The 24,949-nt window shown below is 40.5% G+C and overlaps 2 protein-coding genes and 1 long non-coding RNA gene across 6 annotated transcripts in view; 2 read left to right on the top strand and 1 right to left on the bottom strand.

The window, feature by feature from the left end:
• LOC119481818 (protein NLRC3-like) overlaps positions 1-1,166 on the top strand; it is a 47,129-nt gene extending 45,963 nt beyond the window's left edge. For all 3 annotated transcript variants that reach the window (XM_037759063.1, XM_037759065.1, XM_037759064.1), the window contains one exon: positions 176-1,166. In XM_037759063.1, the coding sequence (XP_037614991.1) occupies positions 176-702 (527 nt within the window). In that variant the 3' untranslated portion in view covers positions 703-1,166. The remainder of the gene's footprint in view (positions 1-175) is intronic.
• A 2,503-nt stretch (positions 1,167-3,669) lies between these two features.
• Positions 3,670-19,535, bottom strand: LOC119481925. Its single transcript, XR_005205316.1, has 3 exons — positions 19,435-19,535; positions 16,281-16,387; positions 3,670-3,806 (listed from the first exon to the last, which is right to left on the bottom strand). It is a non-coding gene; the product is annotated as an uncharacterized LOC119481925 (long non-coding RNA).
• LOC119481830 (serine/threonine-protein kinase DCLK2-like) lies at positions 7,048-24,949 on the top strand. 2 transcript variants are annotated; one of them, XM_037759085.1, is made up of 17 exons: positions 7,048-7,325; positions 7,812-7,894; positions 8,335-9,157; positions 13,143-13,567; positions 16,276-16,399; positions 16,668-16,793; positions 16,924-17,009; positions 17,891-17,963; positions 18,232-18,337; positions 18,495-18,552; positions 18,671-18,790; positions 19,454-19,600; positions 19,683-19,816; positions 19,895-19,972; positions 20,056-20,152; positions 21,462-21,542; positions 21,726-24,949. In XM_037759085.1, the coding sequence occupies exons 3-17, from the start codon at positions 8,710-8,712 to the stop codon at positions 21,855-21,857; spliced, it is 2,235 nt and encodes a 744-aa protein (XP_037615013.1). In that variant the 5' UTR covers positions 7,048-7,325; positions 7,812-7,894; positions 8,335-8,709; the 3' UTR covers positions 21,858-24,949. The 2 variants fall into 2 exon arrangements, with proteins under 2 accessions (XP_037615013.1, XP_037615014.1); XM_037759086.1 differs by lacking the exon at positions 7,048-7,325 and adding an exon at positions 7,336-7,507.

The raw sequence follows: 24,949 nt of genomic DNA, 5'->3' as shown, positions 1-24,949 counted from the left end.
ATTGCCCCCTATGTATGAATGTGAGGTGTGTCCAGGGTGTGTTCTACTGCACTTATTGTCATTTACACCAGAAGAACAAGCATATTGACAATTCTTCCTGGAGGTAAGGCACTTTTTCTTTGTCACTTGCTCATTGGAGTGCTGCTCCTAAAACAAAGTGTTTTCTTACCTCCAGATGCCCGTGAGCTCACTTGGGACCCCAAAACAGCCCACAAGAACCTCCTCCTCTCTGAAGGGAACAGAAAGGTGACCTGGGTGAAAGACGAGCAGCAACATTCCCTTCACCTGGACAGGTTCGATCACTGCCAACAGGTGCTGGGTGAACACGGTCTAGATAAGCGCTGTTACTGGGAGTTCGAGGTCGAGGAGCCCTTCAGGATTGGGTTGACGTACAGATCCATCGGCAGGAAAGGGGATGCGAATGATTGCAAGCTGGGATGCAACGACAAGTCTTGGTGTCTGATTGGCTCTGATGATGGTTGTTTTGTTGTGCATGACAACCTCATGGTCAGTGTAGTCTCCCTCTGCTCGCGCTCCAGTCGGTTGGGGGTGTATCTGGATTGGCCGGCTGGCACTGTGTCCTTCTACAGAGTTTCCTCCGACAGTCAGACCCGCCTCTATACCTACAAAACAACGTTCAATGAGCTCCTCTATCCTGCTGTTGAACTTCAAACTCATTCCTCTGCGTTATTTTATCAGTAAACGTAACCAAACTTTCTCTGCATGCACACATGCAACCATGTGGCGCAGCATGTAGATGGTCGGGACATGTCCCATACAGTCAAGGAACAGCTGAATTGTTCTTTCCAAGATTTAAAAAAATCTAGACTTGTGTCATTGTGGAAATCACACATGATTAAGTTTGCAATTTGAATATTTATATTTGAATATAGAGAGATGCAGAGCTTTGGAGCACACAATTATTTGTGCTGCTGTGATTACACTTATTCACTCACTACACTAGCTTCTCCACTGCTGTCACTTTCCTTGAAGAAGAGCTAAATAGTGTGTGCTTCACCCGAAAATGTTAAGGGGCAACAATGCAAATTAATTTAGAGAACAGAGATATTAAAGCCAGATCACACAACAGCTCTGATCATCATCATCATTATCACTTGATTGGTCTGAAATGGTCACATGAAATGAATAAATCTACATACATCACTTTTTAACATCATTTTCCTTTGCATCTTCACCTGGAGATATCAAAAGTGTTTTGCCAACTATCACCTGTGATAGTGGTGGTAGAAACAGAATCAGCTCACTGCTATAAGATTCACACCGCTCTCCTTTACCAATATTAAATAGGATGTTTTGCTATCACTAGTCACGAATAGCTAGCGAGCCAGAAGGCTAAACAACCAGATTGAGGGATGGTTACTAACTTTATAGCTGGTACTAGCCAACTATCTAATCAAGTGTGTATACATAATTCAATTTCACACATTTGAAAAAGAGACTGATGCTCTACTAACCTCTTCAGCAACACACTGTTAAGCTGTAGCCTGCATCTGGGCACGTGCCTTGAACGTGCATGACGCTTCTTCTTTAGAGCGCTGTTGGCCTGACCAAACTCCTGACCTGTGGTCTTTCCCCGTTAGTTTTTGTTTATACCCGTTTCTGGATCAGTTTGGCATTGCCTCTTGCATAACTGATAATGTTTAGTGAAGAAGTTAGCCGTGGCCTTTCTCCATTCCTTAATTTCCTTGTTTCTTAACATAATAACCTAATAATTGTTATAACCTTTGTAGGGGATTGTGCAAAAAAAAAGACTTCAAGATTTAATTCTTGTTTTTATGGTTGGTATGGTCCATCCGTCCGTTTATACACTAATTATGACAATTTCACACTAATGCTTAACAGGATAAAATGATGAAGTGATGACATTTTGGAAAGACATTGGTGTAAACTGCAACTTGACTGGTTGGTGGAGACGTACAACCATAACGCTGTAATTCTAGTTAAAAGCTGTTTTTTTCACTTACATTATTTAAAGGGACTGTTTGTAAGAATCAAAAATTGCTTGTTAACAGCGACACCTGTTGCCGTTAAGTCAACGAAAGTCGGAGACGATAACGTTTCTCTCTGTGGAGCCCCGTCACTTCACAAGACACGGAAAACCTCTGTTGGTCTGGAGGAGCTGCAGCAGTTATTTCTGCCCAAACGTCCACTGAACATTCACTAGATATTCTCAGAGCTAAACTAACTCTTCTGCAGTGTGGAGTGAGCAGCATGCACGTGAGAGTGGAGCGAAAGAGCGAAAACGAGCGCGGTGTGTGAGTGAAGGCAGGCAGAGGAGCAGAAGAGCAGAGTACAGCAGAGACTCCGGTCCTGGAGACCAAAGCTACGGTCTCCTCCGCGTCCTCCGACTGCGGCCAACACTGTTTAACAGACGGGCTTCACTAGATACAACCAAGAGGTTTTGGTGCTTCACTGTAGTTTGTGTTGGAGTCTGAGTCTGAACAGCGTAGACACACGCGAGCGCGCATGAGACACAGACCCGGTAGATTTATATGAGTAAGAAGTTACAAACAGTCCCTTTAAATCATCCTTAACATTTGCAAAACAGTAAGTGCATTTATCAAGTTGATTTGTGCAAACAGCACCACACAACCCGCAAAAGCCCGTAACTTGCTCAAAATCAAAATTTAACTTAATTCTTCATGTATTTTACTTTTATGTTGACATGTTTGTGTTTCTCAGTGTTTTATGTAACCAAATAATTTTATTAAAATGAAGATGTTTTCTGAATGTTGCTCATTCTGAAGTAAAAAAAAGGCTTTCAGACACATTGTAGAATGAACTGCCTTATTTCTAAACCCATTTGTACTGGCTGTATGTCCTGATAGAGAACTCCTACCTTTACTTTACTTTTTCTTCAGTAAAAACACTTTTTTGTCAAAAAACTCTGGTTGTAATTATTCTTTTATTCTTTTAATTTAAACACACACAAATAAAAGAAAAGCTGAAAATGTACTCACAGGTCTGGATGTGTCACTGGAAGCTGTGTTAAAAAAACAGAATGTGAATTCAACTGATACACTTTGTGTTTTGTAACATGTTGTCTATATCTGTGTGCTTGTTTCCACTAGATGTCACCACATCATCATTTACATTTTTCTGCAAAGAAGTCAATGTTCTGTGGTTTGACTCAGTTTTGACTCTTATATCTTCTGTTTTGTGAGCTCATCACTGGTACAGAGAAAGTATTCAGATGCTTCACTAAAGTAAAACTAGCAACAACATGATGTAAAAATACTTAAAAGTCAAAAGTGGACAAAGAACATCTTTATTACATTTTTCTTTTTTTATTTGTCATTAAGCAGGCACAAAAGTTATAGAATAAACAGATGGAAGAAGGTATAAAGAGTGAAAAACAACTCATAATGTGCTGTAATTTGTCCAACTCTTAAAAAACATTTGTCCTTTACAAATCTATTGATGTTTGTTTTTTTGCGATAGGAATGATTGGGAAGAAGAGGAAACAACTTATCTTTTGTGTTTTCTCCTTTCTCTTTATTCAAAAAAGATGAAGGAAAAAGAAAAAGGAAACACCTCCGAACTATTTAACCTGGACTGAAAACACTTCTTTCTTTTCGTTACTATCTGTACTGGCTAATGTGTACAGGAACATAATGGGTTGCCCACCTTGTCATATTGGGATGAATGGTTGACTGGTTTTGTTGACAGTAAAGGGCGGGGCGGTCTGGCTGCTTCGGGTCCCAGCTGTCGACCCCCCGCCCCACAGACACACTGAGGGAGGGTCGGGCCTCTTCATCCATGTGTCACAATAAAAGCCCCAACTTCTACAAAACAAGACAGAGAAGAGGATGCAGCTGAAACATGAATCGCTGAGAAAAGTTAAAGTTTCACAGGTGGAATATAGAACAGAAAGTTTACAATGAGACAGTACGACGTGCCAGATGATGATGATTGTCAACTAAACTTAGCTTAGCACAGTGCCTGAATTGGGCCAAAAAAAGGTGTCAGTACCGTATTTCAGCAGTTGCATGACATTACCATTTAATGGCTTGGATATATTTTACATTTATATCTTTGTGATATATCCCACTTTTTGTATGTATTTCATTAAGAGCACTCAGTCGATTCAAATTGTTAATCACACATTTTGTATCTGTTCAAAATGTACCTTAAAGGGAGATTTGTCAAGTATTTAAAACTCTAATCAACATGGGAGTGGGAAAATATGCTTTCTTTATGCAAATGTATGTATATATTTATTATTGTAAATCAATTAACAACACAAAACAATGACAGATATTGTTCAGAAACCCTCACAGGTACTGCATTTAGCATAAAAAATATACTCAAATCATAACATTGTAAATACTGGTGAGTACTGGCCCATTTCAGGCACCGGCTTGGCACTAACTAACATGTTATATCTCGTTTGTTTAGTCTGTACAAAAAACAAGTTTAAAAACAATAACTTGTGTTTTTTTTACGCGGCGTTTATGTGACTAATTCTTGCCCTACTCTAAGATAATTGTCTCCTGATTTAAGCTTAATATTTAACGCATAATCATCAGTCGACAAGAGACTGAATAAGTATATTTACCTTTTTACTTATTTTTACCTTTTTTTCTATTAACTTATTTGTTTATTTAATTTATTATCATTACTTTCTTTTCTTTGTATTAATATTATTAATTTTAATTTTTTTAAATTTTTTTTTTATTATTCTATTCTTTCTTTTTATTATTTTTTTTTTCTTCTTTCAATTTTTTTTTTAATTTTGAATGCGGAAGTTGTTTTCTCTAGTGTACTTATTGTGTTCGTCTCTAAGTCAGCTACTTAAAAAAAATTGTTTTATAAACTATTGTAATTACGAACTGTAAATTGCATATATGATAACCTCGAAAAAAAGGGAAAAAATAAAGTAGAAAAAAAAGAATAAGTATATTTACCAAAAGAAATTACTGCTTTAATGTAAAGCACATTAAAATGACATGTAATGAATTTACCAAGCTATCCCTTGTTTTCACCTTTTGTTATTGTTTATTTTTAAAATGTTTTATTAAGTAATATTTTATTTTGCTTCATTGCGATGTTATTGATATTATTAAATTGGAGTCTGTATTGTTGCTTATTATCAACACAGTACTAAAGCCCGACTGATTTATGAGGCCAATGCTGATAAAAAAATCCGATTGTCATTTAAAAAAAGAAAAAAACAATCTTGATACTGATAAAACTGAATTATCTCAAACCTAATTTGGCATTTCTGTACCGCAATTTCAAACGACACATAAACACATAACAATATTGTATATCTGCAATAAGCTAATATTTAAAAGTTAAAAATTGACAATAGTAACATGAGCAGTGACATCAGCAGCCACGCCCTTAACAATCATTTAATCACGCCCACCGAAGCCTCATCAAATATTTAGCTCACTAATGGAGGAGAATTATTTATTACTTCAGCCATTATAGTAATTTATATCATTTATTTATTAGTTTTGTCTCTTAATCGCTTTGTTTTGTAATCTTTTGTACAATTATTAGCCTATTATTATTAGTACCAGTGTAGTAATAGCACTAAAAGCCATACAGCCTTAGTAGTACTAACAGAAGTAGAAGTAGTAGTACTAGTGCTTCTACAGTTGACTAGGATAGTTGCAGTAATAATAGCAATAGTAGTAATACTTTTAATTAAAAAAAAGTTCACAATCATAGAAAAGGAAAAGCTATGGAGTGTAGGGAATTAGAAATGAATTTAAAAATAATAATAATTTTAGTAAGAAATGCAGTTCCATAGTTTACCCCTAATAGTCTATATCTTATTAAAAATTTGACGCCGACGATGTTTGGGACAATTAACAAAAGAAAGCAAATAATCATATTTTAAATGTCAAGCAGTTCCTTCAAGCTACATTTCATTTCTACCAATTTTCAATTATTTAAGTACTGTAATTGCTTTCAGTTAATTCCTTATTAATCAGCATCTCTCATTTTTATGTGTTATTTTATGTTTTTCTGTCCAAAGGTAACAAAAGCACCTCTAAAGCTCAATTAACACGTTAGCATTTTCCTCCTGGTTTCAGGCTTTATGCTAAGCTACGGTGACCAGATGTCTCGGTTTGTCCGGCACAGTCCCGGTTTCAAGCTGACGTGTCCCGAGTCCCGGCACATATCTGTAAAACACTCAAATGTCCCGGCTTTCAACAGTCACTAAAAAATTGTTAATAATGTACGTAGGCCCAGACAACAATACGTTTCCTCTGAGGGAAACTCTCTACGGGACTCCCAAACTGTCAGTGCGTCATGGCGGGGATAGCTCTGTCACGTGCATGCTGCTCACTCCACACTGCAGAAGAGTTAGTTTAGCTCTGAGAATATCTAGTGAATGTTCAGTGGACGTTTGTGCTGAAATAACTGCTGCAGCTCCTCCAGACCAACAGAGGTTTCCCGTGTCTTGTGAAGTGACGGGGCTCCGCAGAGAGAAACGTTATCGTCTCCGACCAAAACTCCGGCGTCTCCCCTGTTCCCTCCGGCCGCGGTCGGGAGGCCGAGGCAGGAAAAGCCAACACTAGGATCAGCATTGATTCATGGAGAGACCTTGGTCTGGTCAGCTAACATTACTGCCAAGCAGCTGAAATATAGAGTGATATTGTGCTTTTAGCTGACGTGTGTCTCCTCACTGTTTTGAGCGATGCTCGTTCATGTCTATGTAGAGCGAGCACAAGCGCGAGCAACAGGACGCCGACTTTCGTTGACTTAACGGACACAGGTGTCGCTGTTAACAAGCATTTCTGAAAGTTACAAACAGTCCCTTTAATGTAATTAATCAATTAATAATTAATGAATTGTATGTTTAAGGTTGTGGGCTATAATGAGTGATTTGAGTAGCTGCAGCAGTCATGGCAAGATATAACTAAGTGAATTTGAATTTCAGAGAGAGAGAGAGTCAGACAAAAGGGAGGGACAGGGAGGGATAGTGAGAGACGGATAGTGAGAGAGGGAGAGGGAGGGAGGGACGCTGCCCTCACGTAGAGCCGCGGATGAGGGGAGTGGAGGGGATAGATAGAGGGAGGGGTGTTCAGCCGGTTTCTCCTCCCTCTCTGCTGCAGCGGCCATGCTTCTGTCCTCCGCTTGTCTCGGTGCATCCCGGTCCTCCTCCGGTGTAGCCTTCCTGCCCCCCCCGCTGCTGCATCCCTGATATCCCGGGTTAGAGGACCGGCTGGCTCGGCTCGCTTCATTACACGCCTGGATTCACCGGAACGGAACGTACCAGAACAATGCACCGGGGGGGAAGAGGAGAAAGCCTCCATAGCAACACAACCGGTTTCACGGCATTATTGGTCGGTGCCTCCCTCTCCGTGTATGTGTGTGTGTGTGCGTGTGTGTGTGTGTGAATGGCTGCTGTCAGCACAGCTTATAGCAGTGTTAGTGGTGGATAGATGGATATAAAGTCAAATCTGATAAAGAGAGAAAGAGAGACACTTCTGCTTCTATAACCATTTAATGCACAAGCTCCTATCAGGTAAATTTGACTGCAAATCAATGGACATGTCTGTCTCTGGCCTTGCAGGAAATGTAATTTCACTAACATATGGTGGGTGTGTATTTCAACCTCTTTTGCATTAATAATAATATGCATGTAAAAAAAGCTAATGGAAGCAGAGATATGATGTCCAAAGGAGTTACTCCAAATTAAACATTAACTAAAAGCAAGCCTGTGTTAAGTGTCTTGAAATGACCGAATGCAATATATTGCTCTTTTGCTGCACCATTTGAAGGCTGAATGTGTCTTAATTCATATCTATCTTCATCTCTTTTGTTGTCAGGGATGGAGAGGTGTTGAGGATGCTGGAAGTGTGAACCCCAGAAACCAAGCAGATTACCAGGACTGCAATCCATCGTAAATTGGGTAAAGCTTGCACCAGATCTGCACGACAATGTACTGGATTTAGAGCCAGATAGCTGAGGTTACTGTGAGTTCAAATCATCAAGTAGAGAGTACGTCTGGATTATTTTAGTTCCACTAACATGGATAGTGTCCATCTACAGCCATTAAATCGTCAAAGCAGCCTTTAACAAGAACCTCCACCTGATGGATTAAAGCGTTGGTGAAATACCAAAATGTTATAATTCTTCTAGCGGAGAAAGGACTATTGTAGTATTAAACAAAGTTAAAGTAGGATGCTGGTTTCCTGGTTTCATTCTTTATGCTAAGCTAAACTAATGGTCTAAATCTTGCTCTCTTTCTGCACCAGGAGAGATATTGAACGCTGAATGTGCTGGTTGTTGTATATCTATCAAGATTTGTCAGTAAATTATGTGATTGTCATCTCTCTGTTTTTTTATCAGGGATGGAGGGGTGTTAAGGATGCTGAAAGACAAAGTGTGAACCCCAATGGTTTAAAACGGTTTTGGTTCTTCTAGTGGAGAAAGGACTGTTTGCAGTATTAAACAAGGTTTGATACCACTGGATTTACAACAGCGTTACCTGATCTCCAGACGGATACTGGGACTACATCTGCTACCCTTTTACTCGTATTACACCTGGATCTAAAACCACATTTTGAGGACGACAACCAGATGCTACTGGTTCTACAGTAGACTTAATGGGATTATAAAACCATCCGGGTACTAGAGGAGTTACGCTACTGGGTCTACTGGTTCTTGGAAGATGAATCTTATGTAGCAGGGACTTTGTTGAACGCTACTGGACCAGTATTCACCATGTCTTTGAGTAAGACGCTCGAGCTGGAGCACTTCGACGAACGCGACAAGGTTCGCCGGGGGCGCTCCACCCGCACCAAGAGAGATGACTCCACCCACAGCGCTGGCGGCGGCGGCGGAGGAGGCGGGTCTGGCCCCAGTTCCCGGGGCAGCAGCCTGGTCCCCAGCCCTGCCCACAGCGCCAACTGCAGCTACTACCGGACCCGGACCCTACAGGCGCTCACCTCGGAGAAACGGGCCAAAAAGGTCCGGTTCTATCGCAACGGAGACCGGTACTTCAAGGGTCTGACGTACGCCGTTTCAAGTGACCGGTTCCGCTCCTACGATGCGCTGCTAATGGAGCTGACGCGCTCACTGGCGGATAACTTGCATCTGCCTCAAGGGGTTCGCACGATCTACACTATGGACGGCAGCAAGAAGATCACCAGCATGGACGAGCTGGGGGAAGGTAGGACTCGCTACTTTGACAATGAATGACACGATAATGCGCAGGGCAAAAGTGTGCAGAAAGAACGCCATTCGTGCTTTAGGCATGTCATTTTCACGCCATGTAGTCTGGACAGATTGTAATGTAATGATGTAGAATAAAAGGGGAGAAAGACCGCTAATGGCGTGCCAGTGGGGAGGTGGATAGGTCCAATAAACACAGGACCTGTGGTGTTATAGACTGGTTTTCTTTTGTAAGTTATGTCAGTGAAGTCTGTCACATGTTTTGTACTGACGTTTTTTGACGTGTTTTCCGTAGTTATGTTACGATGTTTCCGTACTTATTTTAAGGCTATCCAACAAACACAGGACATTCAACCAGGATGCCGGTGTTCAAGACAGGTGTTTTGTAAATTACGTCAGTGACTTTGGTCACGTGTTTTGTAGGGACATTTGTGACGTTGTTTTCCGTAGTGTGTTGCGTTGTTTCTGTACGTATTTTGCTTAGTTTACGTACTTATTTTAAAGCGATCCAATAAACACAGGACTTTCAACCAGGAGGCCGGTGTTCAAGACAGGTGTTTTGTTTTGTAAGTTACGTCAGTGACGTTTGTGACGTTGTTTTCCGTAGTTGTGTTGCGTTGTTTCTGTACGTATTTTGCTTAGTTTACGTTCTTATTTTAAGGACAACCATGACGTTTTAATAATACATATTGTGGTGGGAGGTTATTTAGTACTTGTTAAAGTAAAACAATTGCAATAGAAGTTGCCCACCATCTTTATTTATGACTGGAGAAAACACCAAAGTCTTCTGTCTTTGCTGCCTACCAGACATCTGCGTTGTCACTCTGCCAAAATTGTCTCTCATGGGAATAAATGGACTTAACAGTCAACTACCGCTAAGTCGTAATTGTCCGGACTACCTGCCACTCTCCATCGATCAGTCGATTGATCCGTCCTCACTGTCTCCTTCCTCTCTGTCTGTCTCTGTTAAGGCGAACATACTGGAAATAAATTAAACTTCAATCAGACCAATCACAAGTCCTAATGTCTGAAAGTGAATCTGAATCTCAGATATAAAAGTACATGTACATAATGACATTTCTTTTTAATATAACCACTCTAAAGTCCGTCTGCTCTTCTTCTCTGTCTAAAGTCATTTAGACTGAAACAGACCAGCGGCTGAGTAACATCACTTACCATCAATATTGATGTGTGACTGGTTGTAAATGTCCTCTAATGAGTGTTAGAGCCAGGAAGCTGTTCGGCCAGAGACGTACTGAAAGATGGATGCATCACTCTTTAAGCTCTTTGTGGAATTAATAAACTACAAACAGAGCGGAACAATGGCCGCCGGCAAGTCGAAAGTGGGGAAACGACTTCGGGGACTTTGGGACACTCTTTTGGTTCTACTCCCCCCGAGCAATGTATATATAGTTTAGAGAACATTATAGATCCAAGACGAAGCTGACAGAAGGGCGGTACTCAGAGAAAAGGTCGCAATTACAAATCCGTCAACTACTTAAGCATCACGGACAGCGCCATGGATTAATCAATACACGGCACAGTTAGGCTACAGAGCCGTGGTCGGGGCCATAGATTCTAACTTACTGATATTTCAGAGCCGTGGTCGGGGCCATAGATTCTAACTTACTGATATTTCAGAGCCGTGGTCGGGGCCATAGATTCTACTGATATTTCAGAGCCGTGGTCGGGGCCCTAGATTCTAACTTACTGATATTTCAGAGTCGTGGTCGAGGGCTGTAGATTCTAACTTACTGATATTTCAGAGCCGTGGTCGGGGCCATAGATTCTAACTTACTGATATTTCAGAGTCGTGGTCGGGGCCATAGATTCTAACTTACTGATATTTCAGAGCCGTGGTCGGGGCTGTAGATTCTAACTACCTTGCTCTGCTGGTTTCACAGAAGGTGTTTTAGTCAGTCAGGTATTTGAATAAATACCCAGAGTCCTTTGCAGCTGCTTTGAATAGCAAAGTGAAAGTCAGCACCTGGAGAGAGACAAGGTCACACACACACACACACACCCATTACCTGGCAGAGAGAGAGTGTGAACATGTAATAGGGATAAAGAGAGAGAGAGGGAAGCTGAGTTTTTGATGGTTACAGAAGCTGACGAGTTAGTGAGAGAAAAAAACAGGAAACATAGTGAGCTCTGCCGCCGGATATACTGTATGTATATATATATATATACACACAGAGAGAGAGAGAGAGAGAAGGACTATGAGAGAGAGAGAGAGAGAGAGAGGTGAGCCGTTTGTAACCATATAAGGTAAAAGAGGAGAGTGACTGCGGGTACTGTAGATGTGATTGGCTGCAACCTGCCGGAGAGATGTAATGATTTATAATTTTAACTTTTTATTTATTAAAGATACATCACTCAAAGAAGATTAAAAATAATGAGCATTTATGTGCATTCAAGATTTTTTTTAAATCAGGCTCAATTAATCCTCTGGTGTAGTTTTGACTGAAGATTCCTCCTCATGATGAGGTGGTGTGTAATGTGACTGTAGCAGGAGAAATACGGTGCATTTAGAGAGTTTAGATCAGGGCTTTTAGCCTTTATGAAACCAAAAACACAAGTCTAAAGTACCGATTAAACTGTGTGTTTATTTATGACAGCATGTAACGGCAATTGTGGGTAAATAAATAAATAAATAAATAAATAAATGAATAAATAAATAAATAAATAATGGAGCTGGAGGAGGGGGGTAATATTGTGAGAAAAATATTCTGAGATTAAAGTGGTAGATTTACAATAAAAACTCACAAATTCACGAGAGAAAAACTTGAATATTCTCTGAGATTATAAAGCCGTAAATTTGTAAGCAAAAAGTGACAAATAAAATACGAGAAAAAAGTTTAAAATTTACAAGATATAAACTAAAATATTCTCTGAGATAATGAAGTCATATATTTATGAGAAAAACTAGAAATTCTGAGATTAAAGTGGTAAATTTACAAAAAAAAAAATGATATTGTCTGAGATTAAAGCGAAGAAAAACCCTCACAAATTTGCGAGAAAAAAAACAGACAAATTCTCTGAGATTAAAGTGGCTAATTAACGAGAAAAAAACTTTAATATTCTCTGAGATTTTAAAATCATAAATTTACGAGAAAAAAATTACAAATTTACGTGAAAAAAAACGTATAATTACGAAGTCATAAATTTATGATAAAATTCAGAATACCCGAGATTAAAGTTGTAAATTTACAGCAAAACTGTAATAACTACAGTTGCTCTTTAACAACCTCTGACCCTGAACTCACCTCTAACTAAAGAATGGAGCAGCAACATCTCTCACTTCTTTAGATCATTTAACGTCATTTTAGGACAATAATCAAAAGCTGCAAATTTCCATATTGTGTAGTAGACTAAGTGTTCGAGGCAATGAGTTGCCTTCATGTTTGTGTCAATGTTTTGTTTTATGTTCCTGCAATTACAAGTAGGAACTAAAAAGACTAATTTAGTGGTGTGTTTAATGACACTACAATGTCGAATTTTTAAAAAATGTAATGGCCAAAAATGGCATTTTTAACTTTACTTGTTAAAAAAATAATGTGAATTCCTTGAACGCACCATCTCTGGATGCTTGAATATGAAACTAAATTAGTTTTTGGTCGCTTATGTTTCACTTAAATGTTTACTTTTTTTTGTACTTTACTTTCAGTATTGTGTCAGATATGCAGTAGTATAACCAAAGAAAGTATTTCGCCAATAAGTGAAAGTCAATAGTTTGTTCATTCATTCATCATCAGCGCCCAGCAGCAGAGCTACGCTTCCGCCATTTTGGACTGAAAGCAACTACCGGACGCCAGTGAAACGTCCGTTTAAAAAGTGCCGAACAAACGTAGAACCAAATTATTTCTCTTCTATTATCATATTCTACCAAATTGCCTGTTTTGAACAATAAAAAGTTTTCAGTCCAAAATGGCGTCTCTTTGCTTCCATCCTCTTTGTCGTAACGTGTTCTCCTCTCTGCTCAGGCGAGTGCTACATCTGTGCCTCCAACGAGCCGTACCGAAAGGTCGACTACGCCAAGATCTCCATCCCGAGCTGGAAGCCAGGCGCCGGCGCCGGGGCGGGAGCTGCCGGCTCGGGTCGGCCCTCCACGGCGTCCACGGGGGTGTCGGCGATCACCGTCGCTGCCGCCATCACCGCCGCCGCCTCCGCCACTGGCAGCTCCTCCAAAGAACGCCCGGAAGGCCGTGAGTTTAGGGAGAGCAAAGACTACATCAAGCCCAAGCTGGTGACGGTGATCCGCAGCGGCGTGAAGCCTCGCAAGGCGGTGAGGATCCTGCTGAACAAGAAGACGGCTCACTCCTTCGACCAGGTGCTCGCCGACATCACGGAGGCCATCAAGCTGGACTCTGGAGCCGTGAAGAGGCTGTACACGCTGGACGGGAAACAGGTGAGACGATGGTTTTAACTCTTCGATTGATACGAGGACAAACGTAGATGATTTGACGAAATGAATCAAAGAGTGACGGCGTCTCTCTACAGACATTCATCAACCATAATCATTCTTTATCTCTTAAGGGAGATTCGTCAAGTGAAAGAATGCTTTTATTTTGAAGGCAGCATATGCTAACTTTTACTTTGTCGAGGCCGATGCTGCAGCAGCAACATCTGAGCGGGGTTTGTGCTGAGCTGCATTCGCTGCAACAACTTTAAATCAGTCACACCGACGCCTCAACGAGCTGTCTGCTTTTCTTCAGCTCTCCGCCGCCATTGTGTCGCAGACGACACTCTTATCTGTAACTTCAAAGACTGTGTGTGTGTGTGTGTGTGGTAAAAAACAGCCTCGCCAGTAAACGTGTGTTACGTTTAAACCCACAATCCTTCACTCAGGAAACACGTTCAGTGAGGATCAGAGCACATTCAGAGTCATACTGTACCACTGTGCTTTAGCTGACTGTCGCAGCTCCACGGCTTTAAACCGACACGTCTCACTGCCAGATATTAAGATTCACAAGAGGCTGAACTCACACTTCTACGACTATAATGTATTAGGGCCACATTAAGGGAACAAATATCTGAGATTTACAGAATAAAGTCAGAAGTTTAAGAGAAAAAAGTGGTAATTTAATGAGAATAAAGTCATAACTTTCTGAGAAAAAGTCTATTTCACCTCTAAAATAACCCTTAAAATTACTACTTTATAATATTATGACTTTATTCTCATAATAATACGACTTTCAATCTGAGAGCTATGAAACTATTTAATAATGAGTTAATTTAATTCCATTTTAAAGAACAAAACGTGTAAATACTGATTAGTTTACTCTAAATAAAGGCTTTTATTTTGAAGGCAGCGTGTCATAACGAAGGCTTTTATTCTCTCGTCTGCCTCAGACGGCTTTCAGACTGAATGAAACAATGTGAGTGTGTGTGCGAGAGTGTGTGTTCGTCCTTTCAGTTTGTGCAGCCACACTTCAAGCAGCGGGATAGAAACCCCATCACACACACACACACACACACACACACACACACGCACACACACACACACACATTGACACTGCAGTGTGGTCACCATGGTAACCAGCCATCCAGTAACAACCTCGTCCTCGCTTCTCACACAAACACACACACACACACACACACACACACACACACACACAGAGTGCATTTCCGGAGGCGTTAAAGTAAAAAGTAAAACGGGGGGAGTGATGGGACGGAGGAGGTGAAATCCATGAGGAAAGGAGGGATGGAGGAGGAAAGGAGGGATGGAGGAGGAAAGAAGGGAGGTGTAGAGGGGGAGAAGGACTGAGGAAGAGGATGAAGAGGAAGAAGGTGTTAAGTCATTGTGTAAAACCCACATAGAAACTCTCTTCTGAGTGTATTTTGCAGCCGGTTTCTCTCATAGCGACTCATTAAAATCCCTCTGTAGCACCACCAGAGAGTACAGAAGCAAAGAGACGAAACTCTGGCGCTTTTTTGACGACAACCGCTGCCGCCATTTTGGACTGAAAACTCTTATTATAATTATAATATTTTATTGTTCAACAGGACATTTAGTAGGTAGAGACAATAAATATGACAGTAGAATAGAAATAACTTAGTTTTACTTCTGTAGGCGTACGTTTTACTGCCGTCCGCTAGTCACCTTCAGTCCAAAATGGCGGAAGCGTAGCTCTCCTGCTGGGCGTTGACGTTGCAATGGAACGAACAATTGACTTTCACTTCTTAGCGATATACATTCTGTGGTACTACCATCTCTTTTGGGAAATAAACTTCCATCCGTCCGTTAAATATGAAGTTGCAGCCAGTTAGCTTGTCTTAGCACCAAGACTGTACTCAAGGGTAATCACAAAATAAAAAAACAGCTAAAAAGTCGTAATTTGATTTATGAGAAAAAAAGTCGTAATACTACGAAAATAAAGTCATAACTTTACGAGAAATTTTTTTTTTAATATTACGAGAAAAAAATCATAACTTTACGAGAAAAAAAAGTCGTAATATTACGAGAAAAAAAGTCATAACTTTACGAGAAAAAAAGTCGTAATATTACGAAAAAAAGTCATACTATTTAAAAAAAGGGATGCACTGACTTATCGGCCGAACATCGGTATTGCATCTCCTGCTTTATGGTCTATTTGACTCTAAATGGGACCGTAATGTACCCATTAATGTAAGATATATTAAAACAGAGGACATTTTACTGCAGAACGAGCACTTTTAATACAATTTAGCTGATAATACTTCTGTAGTTTTACCGGTAGAATTTTAAATGCAGGACTTTTACTTATAGTAGAGTATTTCTACATCGTTGTATTGGTACTTTTAATGAAGTAAATCATCTAAATACTTCCTCCAGTACTGACATTTTTCTGTCCGGGCCTCAACTGTTTAATCCGTCCTTCCTCTCCTCTGTTGATCCCTCTCTTCTTCACCTGTTCATCTCCCTCTTCGTCTCTCTGTCCGTCTAAATCTGGGACATTTCCATGTACAATTTGTATTTAATCCTGAAGGCCGTTCTTAGACAGCACGGTGTGTGTCTGTTTCTGTCATCACAATATCCAGCTGTCGTCTGCTCGTGTGTGTGTGTGTGTGTACGTTACTGCCGTGTTAATCAGTGTGTGTGTGTGTGTGTGTGTGCGTGTGTGTGTGTGTGTGTAGCTGACCTGTCTGCAGGATTTCTTCGGGGATGACGACGTGTTCATGGCGTGCGGGCCGGAGAAGTTTCGCTACGCTCAGGACGACTTGCTCACGCACTGCAGCAAAACAGCAGCTTTTGTTAACGGTGAGACACAAAAACACATTTTAATACCGTTATTTATGTTTTCTTTTAGGATAAGGAATGAAAAACAATTAGATATTAAAAATAAAAACAAACATAAAAGAGAACATGTTATAAATATCATCCGAAGCTCTGATCAGAAACAACGTAAAAGACAGAAAGAAACTCATGACGGTTATTAAATACACATTTGGTGAAGATAACTCCTCCTGTAGTTGTATTTATATTCTGTATAAGAATAAATAACGGTCACATCCGTCTCTCTCTCCAGAATGCAGAGTCAAGGTTCCTCGCCCTGCCGCCCCCCCCAAAACTCCCAAGACCCCCAGCGGCTCCAGCTTCTCGTCCTCTAAGACTCCTTCTAAAGGTCTCCCCAGAACCAAGTCTCCAGGTCCAGGTGTGAACCGCTGATCTAAACCACCTTAAGATGCTCCCGTTGTTATTAGTATTAATTATTACCAGATTATTATCGACCAATCAGATGACTCCTTTCTCTCTCGTGTGTGTGTGTGTGTGTGTGTGTGTAGCCAATGAGGCGTCAGCATTGCAGTCAGCTGGGAAGTCGTCCAGGTCCAGCCCGACCACCAGCCCCGGGACGCGACGCAGCCTCAAGGTCTGATCGATCGATCGATTGATTGATTGATTTGGGTTATGACCAGTTGGAGTTTTTTTTTAATTAATTTGTTTAACTTAAAGCTAAATTTAATCATGTATAACAATACAAATATATTGTTTTAACAATTTAAACAATAAAAAAAACACTTTTAAAAAATATAAACAATAAAAATATATTTTTTTCAAACAATTAAACAATAAAAATATTTTTTTTTTTTTTTATTTTTTACAATTTTAACAATAGAAAATAAAATCTTTTTTAAACAATTTAAATAATATTTTTTTTTTTTTTTTTTTTTACAATTTAAACAATAAAAATAAACTTTATTTAAATATAGTTGTTGTGTAATCTGTAGGGCTGAAACGATGCCTCAAGTAATTTGATTACTCTAAATCGGTAGATTTGGAAATTATAATTTTGTTTATTAATTTGTTTGCATTTCAGAAAATGTTTTATTTAAAACCGGAATTAAATATGGCACTTAATAATATATATGCACTAGTTTTGACAGATTTTATTAAAATAAAATATTAAAAATGATATTAAAAAATAAAAATGTAGATTTTTCTAAAAAGGAAACCAATAAGTTCCTTTTAAAAGACCCGTTTTATTTTATTTTTTGTATATTTATAAGTATTTTTGTCAGATTACTTGATTAATCGATGGAATAATTGGTAGAATAATGGATTAGCTGCAGCTCTAGTAATCGGTCATATTATAGTATTATAACTTTAGTTTGATTTATTTATTTATTTATCTTTAAATCTTGAAACAGGAACTCACGTCTGTCTCCTCTCTTTCTAATCAGAAATCACACATTTCTTTCAAAATAACAAATTATTTATATTATAATCTATGATATTTATATTTGTCTCTAGGTGTCTCCTCGTCGTTCTTCCTCCACAGATGTAAACGGAGAAGCTGAGCAGCCGGATGAAACCACGGTGGAAGGTTTGTTTGTCTAAAAATCTAAATACTAAAATTATCATAGAGGTCACCACAAGGTCATTTTATGTGAGGTCAATGAAATGTCTCCTATGAGGACTAACGTCATCACACATGAACACTGTTGGGCTCATTGGATCCACCAGAGTCTCAGCTTTACTGTGATACCCAATTAATGGAATTCAAGTCTGCTTAAAACTTGACTAAAATCAGTGAAATATAAAAGTCAACACTATAAATATCCTCCTCTTCCTCTTCCTCTTCTTCCTCACAGTGAACGGTAATCGGTCCGTCTCTTCCTCCATCATCAACGAGAAGTACCGAGTTGGTAAAGTGATCGGAGACGGAAACTTTGCCGTGGTGAAAGAGTGCGTGGAGAGGTAAGGAGCATCAGGAGGTACAAGTTCAGTTATTATTATGTATTTATTTACACTTAAACTAAACAGTAAACAGAGGATTCTTCTCTCTGTTTTATATCATCGTAAACGGAGTATTTTAAAATATAAAGAGTGTTTTCTGTTGTGTTTTGATTGACAGGTCGACGGGACAGGAGTACGCTCTGAAGATCATTGATAAAGCTCGCTGCTGTGGGAAGGTAACGCTGAGTTAAAGCACCGTAATAATAACAGACTGCACCTTTAAATTCTTAAAGGGTTTTATTTAAGAGTTATTTTAGGTTTCTATTAAACGTGTGTTTTTACATGTGTGAACAGGAGCACCTGATAGAAAACGAAGTGGCGGTGCTGCGGAGGGTTCGACATCCCAGCATCATCGAGTTAATCGAGGTGGATGAAACGCCCAGTCAGCTGTTCCTCGTCATGGAGCTCGTCAAGGTGCTTCTTCTTCTCCTTCTTCTTCTTCTTCTTCTTCTTCTCCTTCTTCTTCTTCTTCTTCTTCTTCTTCTCCTTCTCCTTCGTCTTCTTCTTCTTCTCCTTCTCCTTCTTCTCCTTCTTCTTCTTCTTCTTCTTCTTCTTCTTCTTCACCTCCTTCTTCTTCTTCTTCTTCTTCTTCTTATTCTTATCCTTCTCCTTCGTCTTCTTCTTCTTCTTCTTCTCCTTCTCCTTCTTCTCCTTCTTCTTCTTCTCCTTCTTCTTCTTCTTCACCTCCTTCTTGTTCTTGTTCTTGTTCTTGTTCTTGTTCTTCTTCTTCTTCTTCTTCTTCTTCTCCTTCTCCTTCTTCTTCTCCTTTGCCACAAAGAACGTATATATTGATAAGAAGTGAAAGTAAATTGTTCGTTCATTGCAACGTCAGCGTCCAGCAGCAGAGCTACGCTTACGCCTTTTTGGACTGAAAGCGACTACGGGACGCCGGTAAAACGTCCGCCTACAAAGTGACGTACAAAAGTAAAACAATTCTATTCTATTGTCATATTCTGCGTTGAACGTTAAAATAAAAGCTTTTTCAGTCCAAAATGGCGGAGTTTCATCTCTCTGTTAAGAATATGAAGAAATATTAAAAAAATAAAAGGACTACTTACACGCCTCCGCCTCCTTCAGGGTGGCGACCTCTTCGACGCCATCACCTCCTCCACGAAGTACAGCGAGCGGGACTCCAGCGCCATGGTGTTCAACCTGGCCGGAGCCATCAAGTACCTGCACCGGATGAACATCGTCCACCGGGACATCAAACCGGAGAACCTGCTGGTACAAACACACATCAAACACAGCAGTATTACTGACGATCGATAAGTAGAGGGGTAATTGTTTTACTTATTTCTTGTCTTAGGTGTGCGAGTACCCGGACGGCACTAAGTCTCTGAAGCTGGGTGACTTCGGCTTGGCGACGGTGGTGGAGGGACCGCTGTACACCGTCTGTGGCACGCCGACGTATGTCGCCCCGGAGATCATCGCTGAGACTGGGTGAGAACATCTGGGCGTTAGTTGTTGGGATTAAAAGGTTAACAGACATGTTAATATTAAATGATTGTGTGTTTGTAGTTATGGTCTGAAGGTGGATATCTGGGCGGCGGGCGTGATCACCTACATCCTGCTGTGTGGATTCCCTCCGTTCAGAAGGTCGGTGTTTACAAAGCTCTGGCGTTATATTAAATGTGTAGTCGTTTCAGTCCTAATGTTTCCCTCCTCTTCCTCTTCCTCAGTGAGAATAACGTCCAGGAGGAGTTGTTTGATCAGATCCTCAGAGGGAAGCTGGAGTTTCCGTCTCCGGACTGGGACGCCATCAGCCTCCCGGCAAAGGTACCGCTCACTCGCACTGGGTGGAGCGTTCACATGCTGGGAATAAACCCCATGTACTCCAACATCCACTCCTTTATTACCGTTTACATACTGGTTTTTGTTAGGGGTCATAACTCCCTCTCTGTTATCTATTTTAAATTGCTGTGAAAACATCTCCTTCAAACAACTGGATTTATTCAAGTTTCTCGCCAAAAACTACATTTTGCAAGATTACATTTGGAACTAGGGTTGTCAACGTTAATGTAAATTTGTTTTAAAGCCACTGATTTCTTTATCGCATTAACGCAACTTGTAATTTTTCAGGTTGTAGCGGGCTCAGTTTTAGAGCTACAGTGAAGATACTGGATATTCTGCTTCACAACCATATATCTGTTGGCGTTTAGCCTTTTTCAAAAACAACATTTTTCACTGCGGTCAAAAACCACAAAGCGAGGCCTGCACCTGTATCAACAGGGCGGTCTAGCAGCAATCTAACAACACCATAAATAACATTTAGACTAGGGCTGTCAAATTTGTTTTCACGCTGCTAATTTCTTTAACGCATTAGCACAATCGATCTTCCGGAGGTTGTAGCGGGCTCAGTTTTAAAGTTAGAGTGAAGATACTGGTATCATATGAAACTAGAAAACCTTAGTACCAATCATGTCATACTAGCTTGTCATGAAGGAGGTTAAATAACGCTCCAGACTTGCGCTAAATGTTGTTGAGGAAAAACTGGCATGGCCATTTCCAAAGGGGTCCTTTGACCTCTGACCTCCAGATATGTGAATGTAAATGGGTCCTATGGGTACCCACGAGTCTCCCCTTTACAGACATGCCCACTTTATGATAATCACATGCAGTTTGGGGCAAGTCATAGTCAAGTCAGCACACTGACACTGACAGCTGTTGAGTTTGCTCTCATCCTGCCGATTTCAACGCGGATATGTTGTTCGCAATATGGCATTATCGGGGGAAAAAATAGGATGCGTCCCCTGGATAGCGAGTTTACTATGTCCCAAATACATTTTCTGTCGTCCTTGGGATTACGGGACAACGTTAGTTTCGAGCCTTGACGGTGATTATGATAACTGCGGCACTGTTGAAAAGCTAGTACCGTCACATTTTTAGAATTTTGGCATCGACTTGGTACCAGAGTATTGGTTCTCATGACATCACTGATACTCAATTTCAGGTTGCAAAACTTTCTGTGGTTACACAATTTCAATATCGGACCCATTTATGTGAAATTCCCACCAGGTGTAGAACACAAACATGAATTCAGACCGTTTACTGCAGCCTGCTAACAGTCACATGACCTGTTCCTCAGATGCTGATTAGTCAGATGCTGCAGGTGAACGTGGACACTCGTTTCACTGCCGAGGAGGTCCTGTCACACCCCTGGGTGACGGTAAGAGCACAAATACAGACTACAAGAGGGGAACTTAACTTTACCTGCCTTAAAGCAGATGTAACTATGTTCTATGGTTACTTTATGAAAACATTGTGTTCCTCAACAACAAGCACACAAAATTACAAGTTAACGGCACGCTTATGTCAACTTTGGTACTAAAAGTTGTTTTTTTCTTGTTAGGATGAGGCTCCTGTCGCTCCTGACACAAACACTGTGATCAGTACTGAAGAACAGACTGGTGGAGACGCAAAGGAACCAGAGCAGGAATCCCCAAAACTGGAAACCAAACAAGTTCCCTCACCTCTGGTTTAAAACACGTCCCCCCTTTCATCGACTGGAAACTAAACACAACACTGCTTGTTTGATCTACTGGAAACCCCAAAACGTTTCCACATCCTCTGGTCTAGACTCGTCCAGGAAACCCGACAAGTTCCCCTTAAATCTGGTCCAGACCTTGTCCTGTTTAGTCACCAATAAAAACTGAATGAGTTTCATCACCTCCAGTGTAGAACGCGTCCTGTTTGATCCTTTGGAAACCAAACAAGTCCCCCACTATCCGGTCTAGGAAAGGAACTGTTTACACCTACTGGAAAAAACATTAGTTCTCTTAAATCGGAACCAGAACAACAACTAATATGGGCCAGAACACGTTCCTGTTTCTTCTACTGGAAACCAAACAAGTTCCCTCAAATCTGGTCTGGAATATATCTTGTTTAATCTACTGGAAACCAAATGAGTTCTGTTAAATCTGAACCAGAACAACTTCCCGTTTTTCGATTATCATATACTGGAAACCAAACAAGTTCCCTCAAAAATGGTCCAGAATACGCCTCCTTTCATATACTGGAAACCAAACAAGTTCCCTCAAATATGGTCCAGAACACGCCCCCTTTCATCCACTGGAAAACAAACAAGATCCTTCAAATATGGTCCAGAACACGTTCCCTTTCATGTACTGGAAACCAAACAAGTTCCCTCAAATATGGTCCAGAACACGCCCCCTTATCCACTGGAAACCAAACAAGTTCCCCCAAATATGATCTAGAACATGTCCCCTTCAAACAAGTTCCCTCAAATATGGACCAGAACACGCCACCTTTCATATACTGGAAACCAAACAAGTTCCCCAAAGTATGATCTAGAACATGCCCCCTTCCATGTACGGCGAACCAAACAAGTTCCCTCAAATATGGTCCAGAATACGCCTCCTTTCATCCACTGGAAACCAAACAAGTTCCCCCAAATATGATCTAGAACATGTCCCCTTCCATGTACAGCGAACCAAACAAGTTCCCTCAAATATGGTCCAGACCACGCCCCCTTTCATATACCGGAAACCAAACAAGTTCCCCAAAGTATGATCTAGAACATGTCCCCTTCCATGTACAGCGAACCAAACAAGTTCCCTCAAATATGGTCCAGAACACTCCCCCTTTCATCCACTGGAAACCAAACAAGTTCCCTCAAAAATGATCCAGAACATGTACCTTCTACTCGACTCCAAATGAGTTTCCTTCTCATTGTTTTTTAAAGATGTTCCACTTTATCTACTGGACACTGAACTGGATTCCTAGGACACATGCCGTTTGCTCCACTGGAAACAAAATCAAGTTCGCCCTTGTTATTTACAGTTTATCTCCTGGAAACGGTCTTCGCCTCTGGTCTAGACCAGCATATAATCTATGAAGACTTTCACAAGTCCCGTCTCTGCTGCTGTACTGGAAAGTATTTACGTTGTTTTTGATGAGCTCCGTCGAGAGAGTTAGTTTTGGCTGAATGAAGTCGCCTCACTGCTACTTCAAGGATACGCACCGTATCAACACAGGGACACCACGAAGGTACTATTGGACACGTCCTGTTTCATCACCCAGAGTCTCACGGGACTGGACACCTTTCCTGAAAATGTCCCTTAACTCAGAGGCTCTGGAGAAAGGGACCTCAAACCACTTTCATAAGGATATAAACAACTGATTCAAACGTTCCCTCTGGTTTAGGGATTATTTCCACTGCAGTCCCTGCTGCTTGGCGACCAGGATGTCTTCCATTTATTCTGGGAAAACGTCCCATTTATCCTGCCTTTACCCTTAAAGCTCTCCTTCCGCTGACGTGAAGGACGTTTCTCATTTCTTCTACTTGGCGCCCACCAACCCAAGGAGATATTTTGAGTACTGTGCCTGTTTACGCTGCTGATGAATTCCTCTTCCTATCCTAAATCTCAGCCCCTTTTCCTTCCATAGGTTCAGACCCCAGCACACGTCATTGACCGTATAGACGGATGAGGCTCGTTGTTTTTGTTTTTTTTACAGATATTTGCTAAAATTAACCTTTGGCTTTTGAAAAGGAGCAGATTGGTTTAAAATGGTAGTTTGACATTTTGGGATTTCCTTCTGGCCAAGAGTTGGATGAGAAAATCTATACCACTCTCGTGTCTGTACATAAAGCGTGGAGCTGATTAGCCTAGTTTAGCCTAAAGACAGATACAAAATCCGCCTACCAGAACTTCTAAAGCTTGTTATAGTTCCTCCTAAACTACATTTTTACCAGATTATGCACCCATAAAAAACCCTCAAAACAATGAGCCTCGTCTACATAGACTCAGTGTACTCCACTGAAGGACACTTCCTATCACCCGTCTCCCGTCCTTCACCTATTCCCCCAGCCTTCGTACTGTAACTCAAATTAACTGAGTGACTTCTAAACCTCACAGTTTATAAAACAAACAAAAAAACATCTCACCGACCTTTCAAAGGTTTCTACCTGCAGTATGACGGAGGTCCAAACCCCCGAGCTCGCTGCCTCTCCTCCCGCCCGCCCTGCAGTTAACGGAGGATAAAATATGTTGTAAATACTGTAAATATCACTCTTGTTTGTTGGTGTCTGTCTGTGTGAGTCAGTCGTGAAGTAGGGAAACAGTAGCAGTTATGAAAAAAAAAAAAAATACTACAATGAAAAGAAATAATCTCATCATAGACATGATGCGTCAGCACTGCGAACAAACCTTGTTTTTCCTAAAAGAGACAGTTTTTTTAATTAAAAAAACAAATGATCCACATTGATACTGAAATATTTTAAAATGTACAGTGTTACAAAGTACATTTACTCAAGTACTGTACTTGAGAACCTACCTTCATGACACTTTATACTACATTTAAGAGAGCGATATCGTACTTTCTACTCCATTACATTTATCTGCCGTCTTTAGCTACTTTTCAGATTACGATTAAATCTGACAAAAATGCCAAATAATTCAGGATTTCAGCTTCTGAAATGTGACGATTCACTGCTTTTCTGTACAGTAAACTGATGAATTTTGAGATTCGGACTGTTGGTCGGACAAAACAAAAACATTTGAAGGCGTCACTTTGAGCTTTCCAAATAAAACAATCGATTAATCAAGAAAATAA

Source organism: Sebastes umbrosus, chromosome 22, assembly GCF_015220745.1.
Source record: "Sebastes umbrosus isolate fSebUmb1 chromosome 22, fSebUmb1.pri, whole genome shotgun sequence".
NCBI classification, from domain to species: Eukaryota; Metazoa; Chordata; class Actinopteri; order Perciformes; family Sebastidae; genus Sebastes; species Sebastes umbrosus.
The sequence above is the reverse complement of the archived record's forward strand: the minus strand, read 5'-3'. Positions and strand labels throughout refer to the sequence as shown.

Coding starts and splice junctions, on each gene's coding strand:
- LOC119481830 (XM_037759085.1), top strand. CDS start 8,710: ATGTCTTTGAGTAAGACGCTCGAGCTGGAGCACTTCGACGAACGCGAC. Junction 16,400..16,667: donor AACAGCAGCTTTTGTTAACG/GTGAGACACAAA, acceptor CTCTCTCTCCAG/AATGCAGAGTCAAGGTTCCT. Junction 19,973..20,055: donor GGATTCCCTCCGTTCAGAAG/GTCGGTGTTTAC, acceptor CCTCTTCCTCAG/TGAGAATAACGTCCAGGAGG.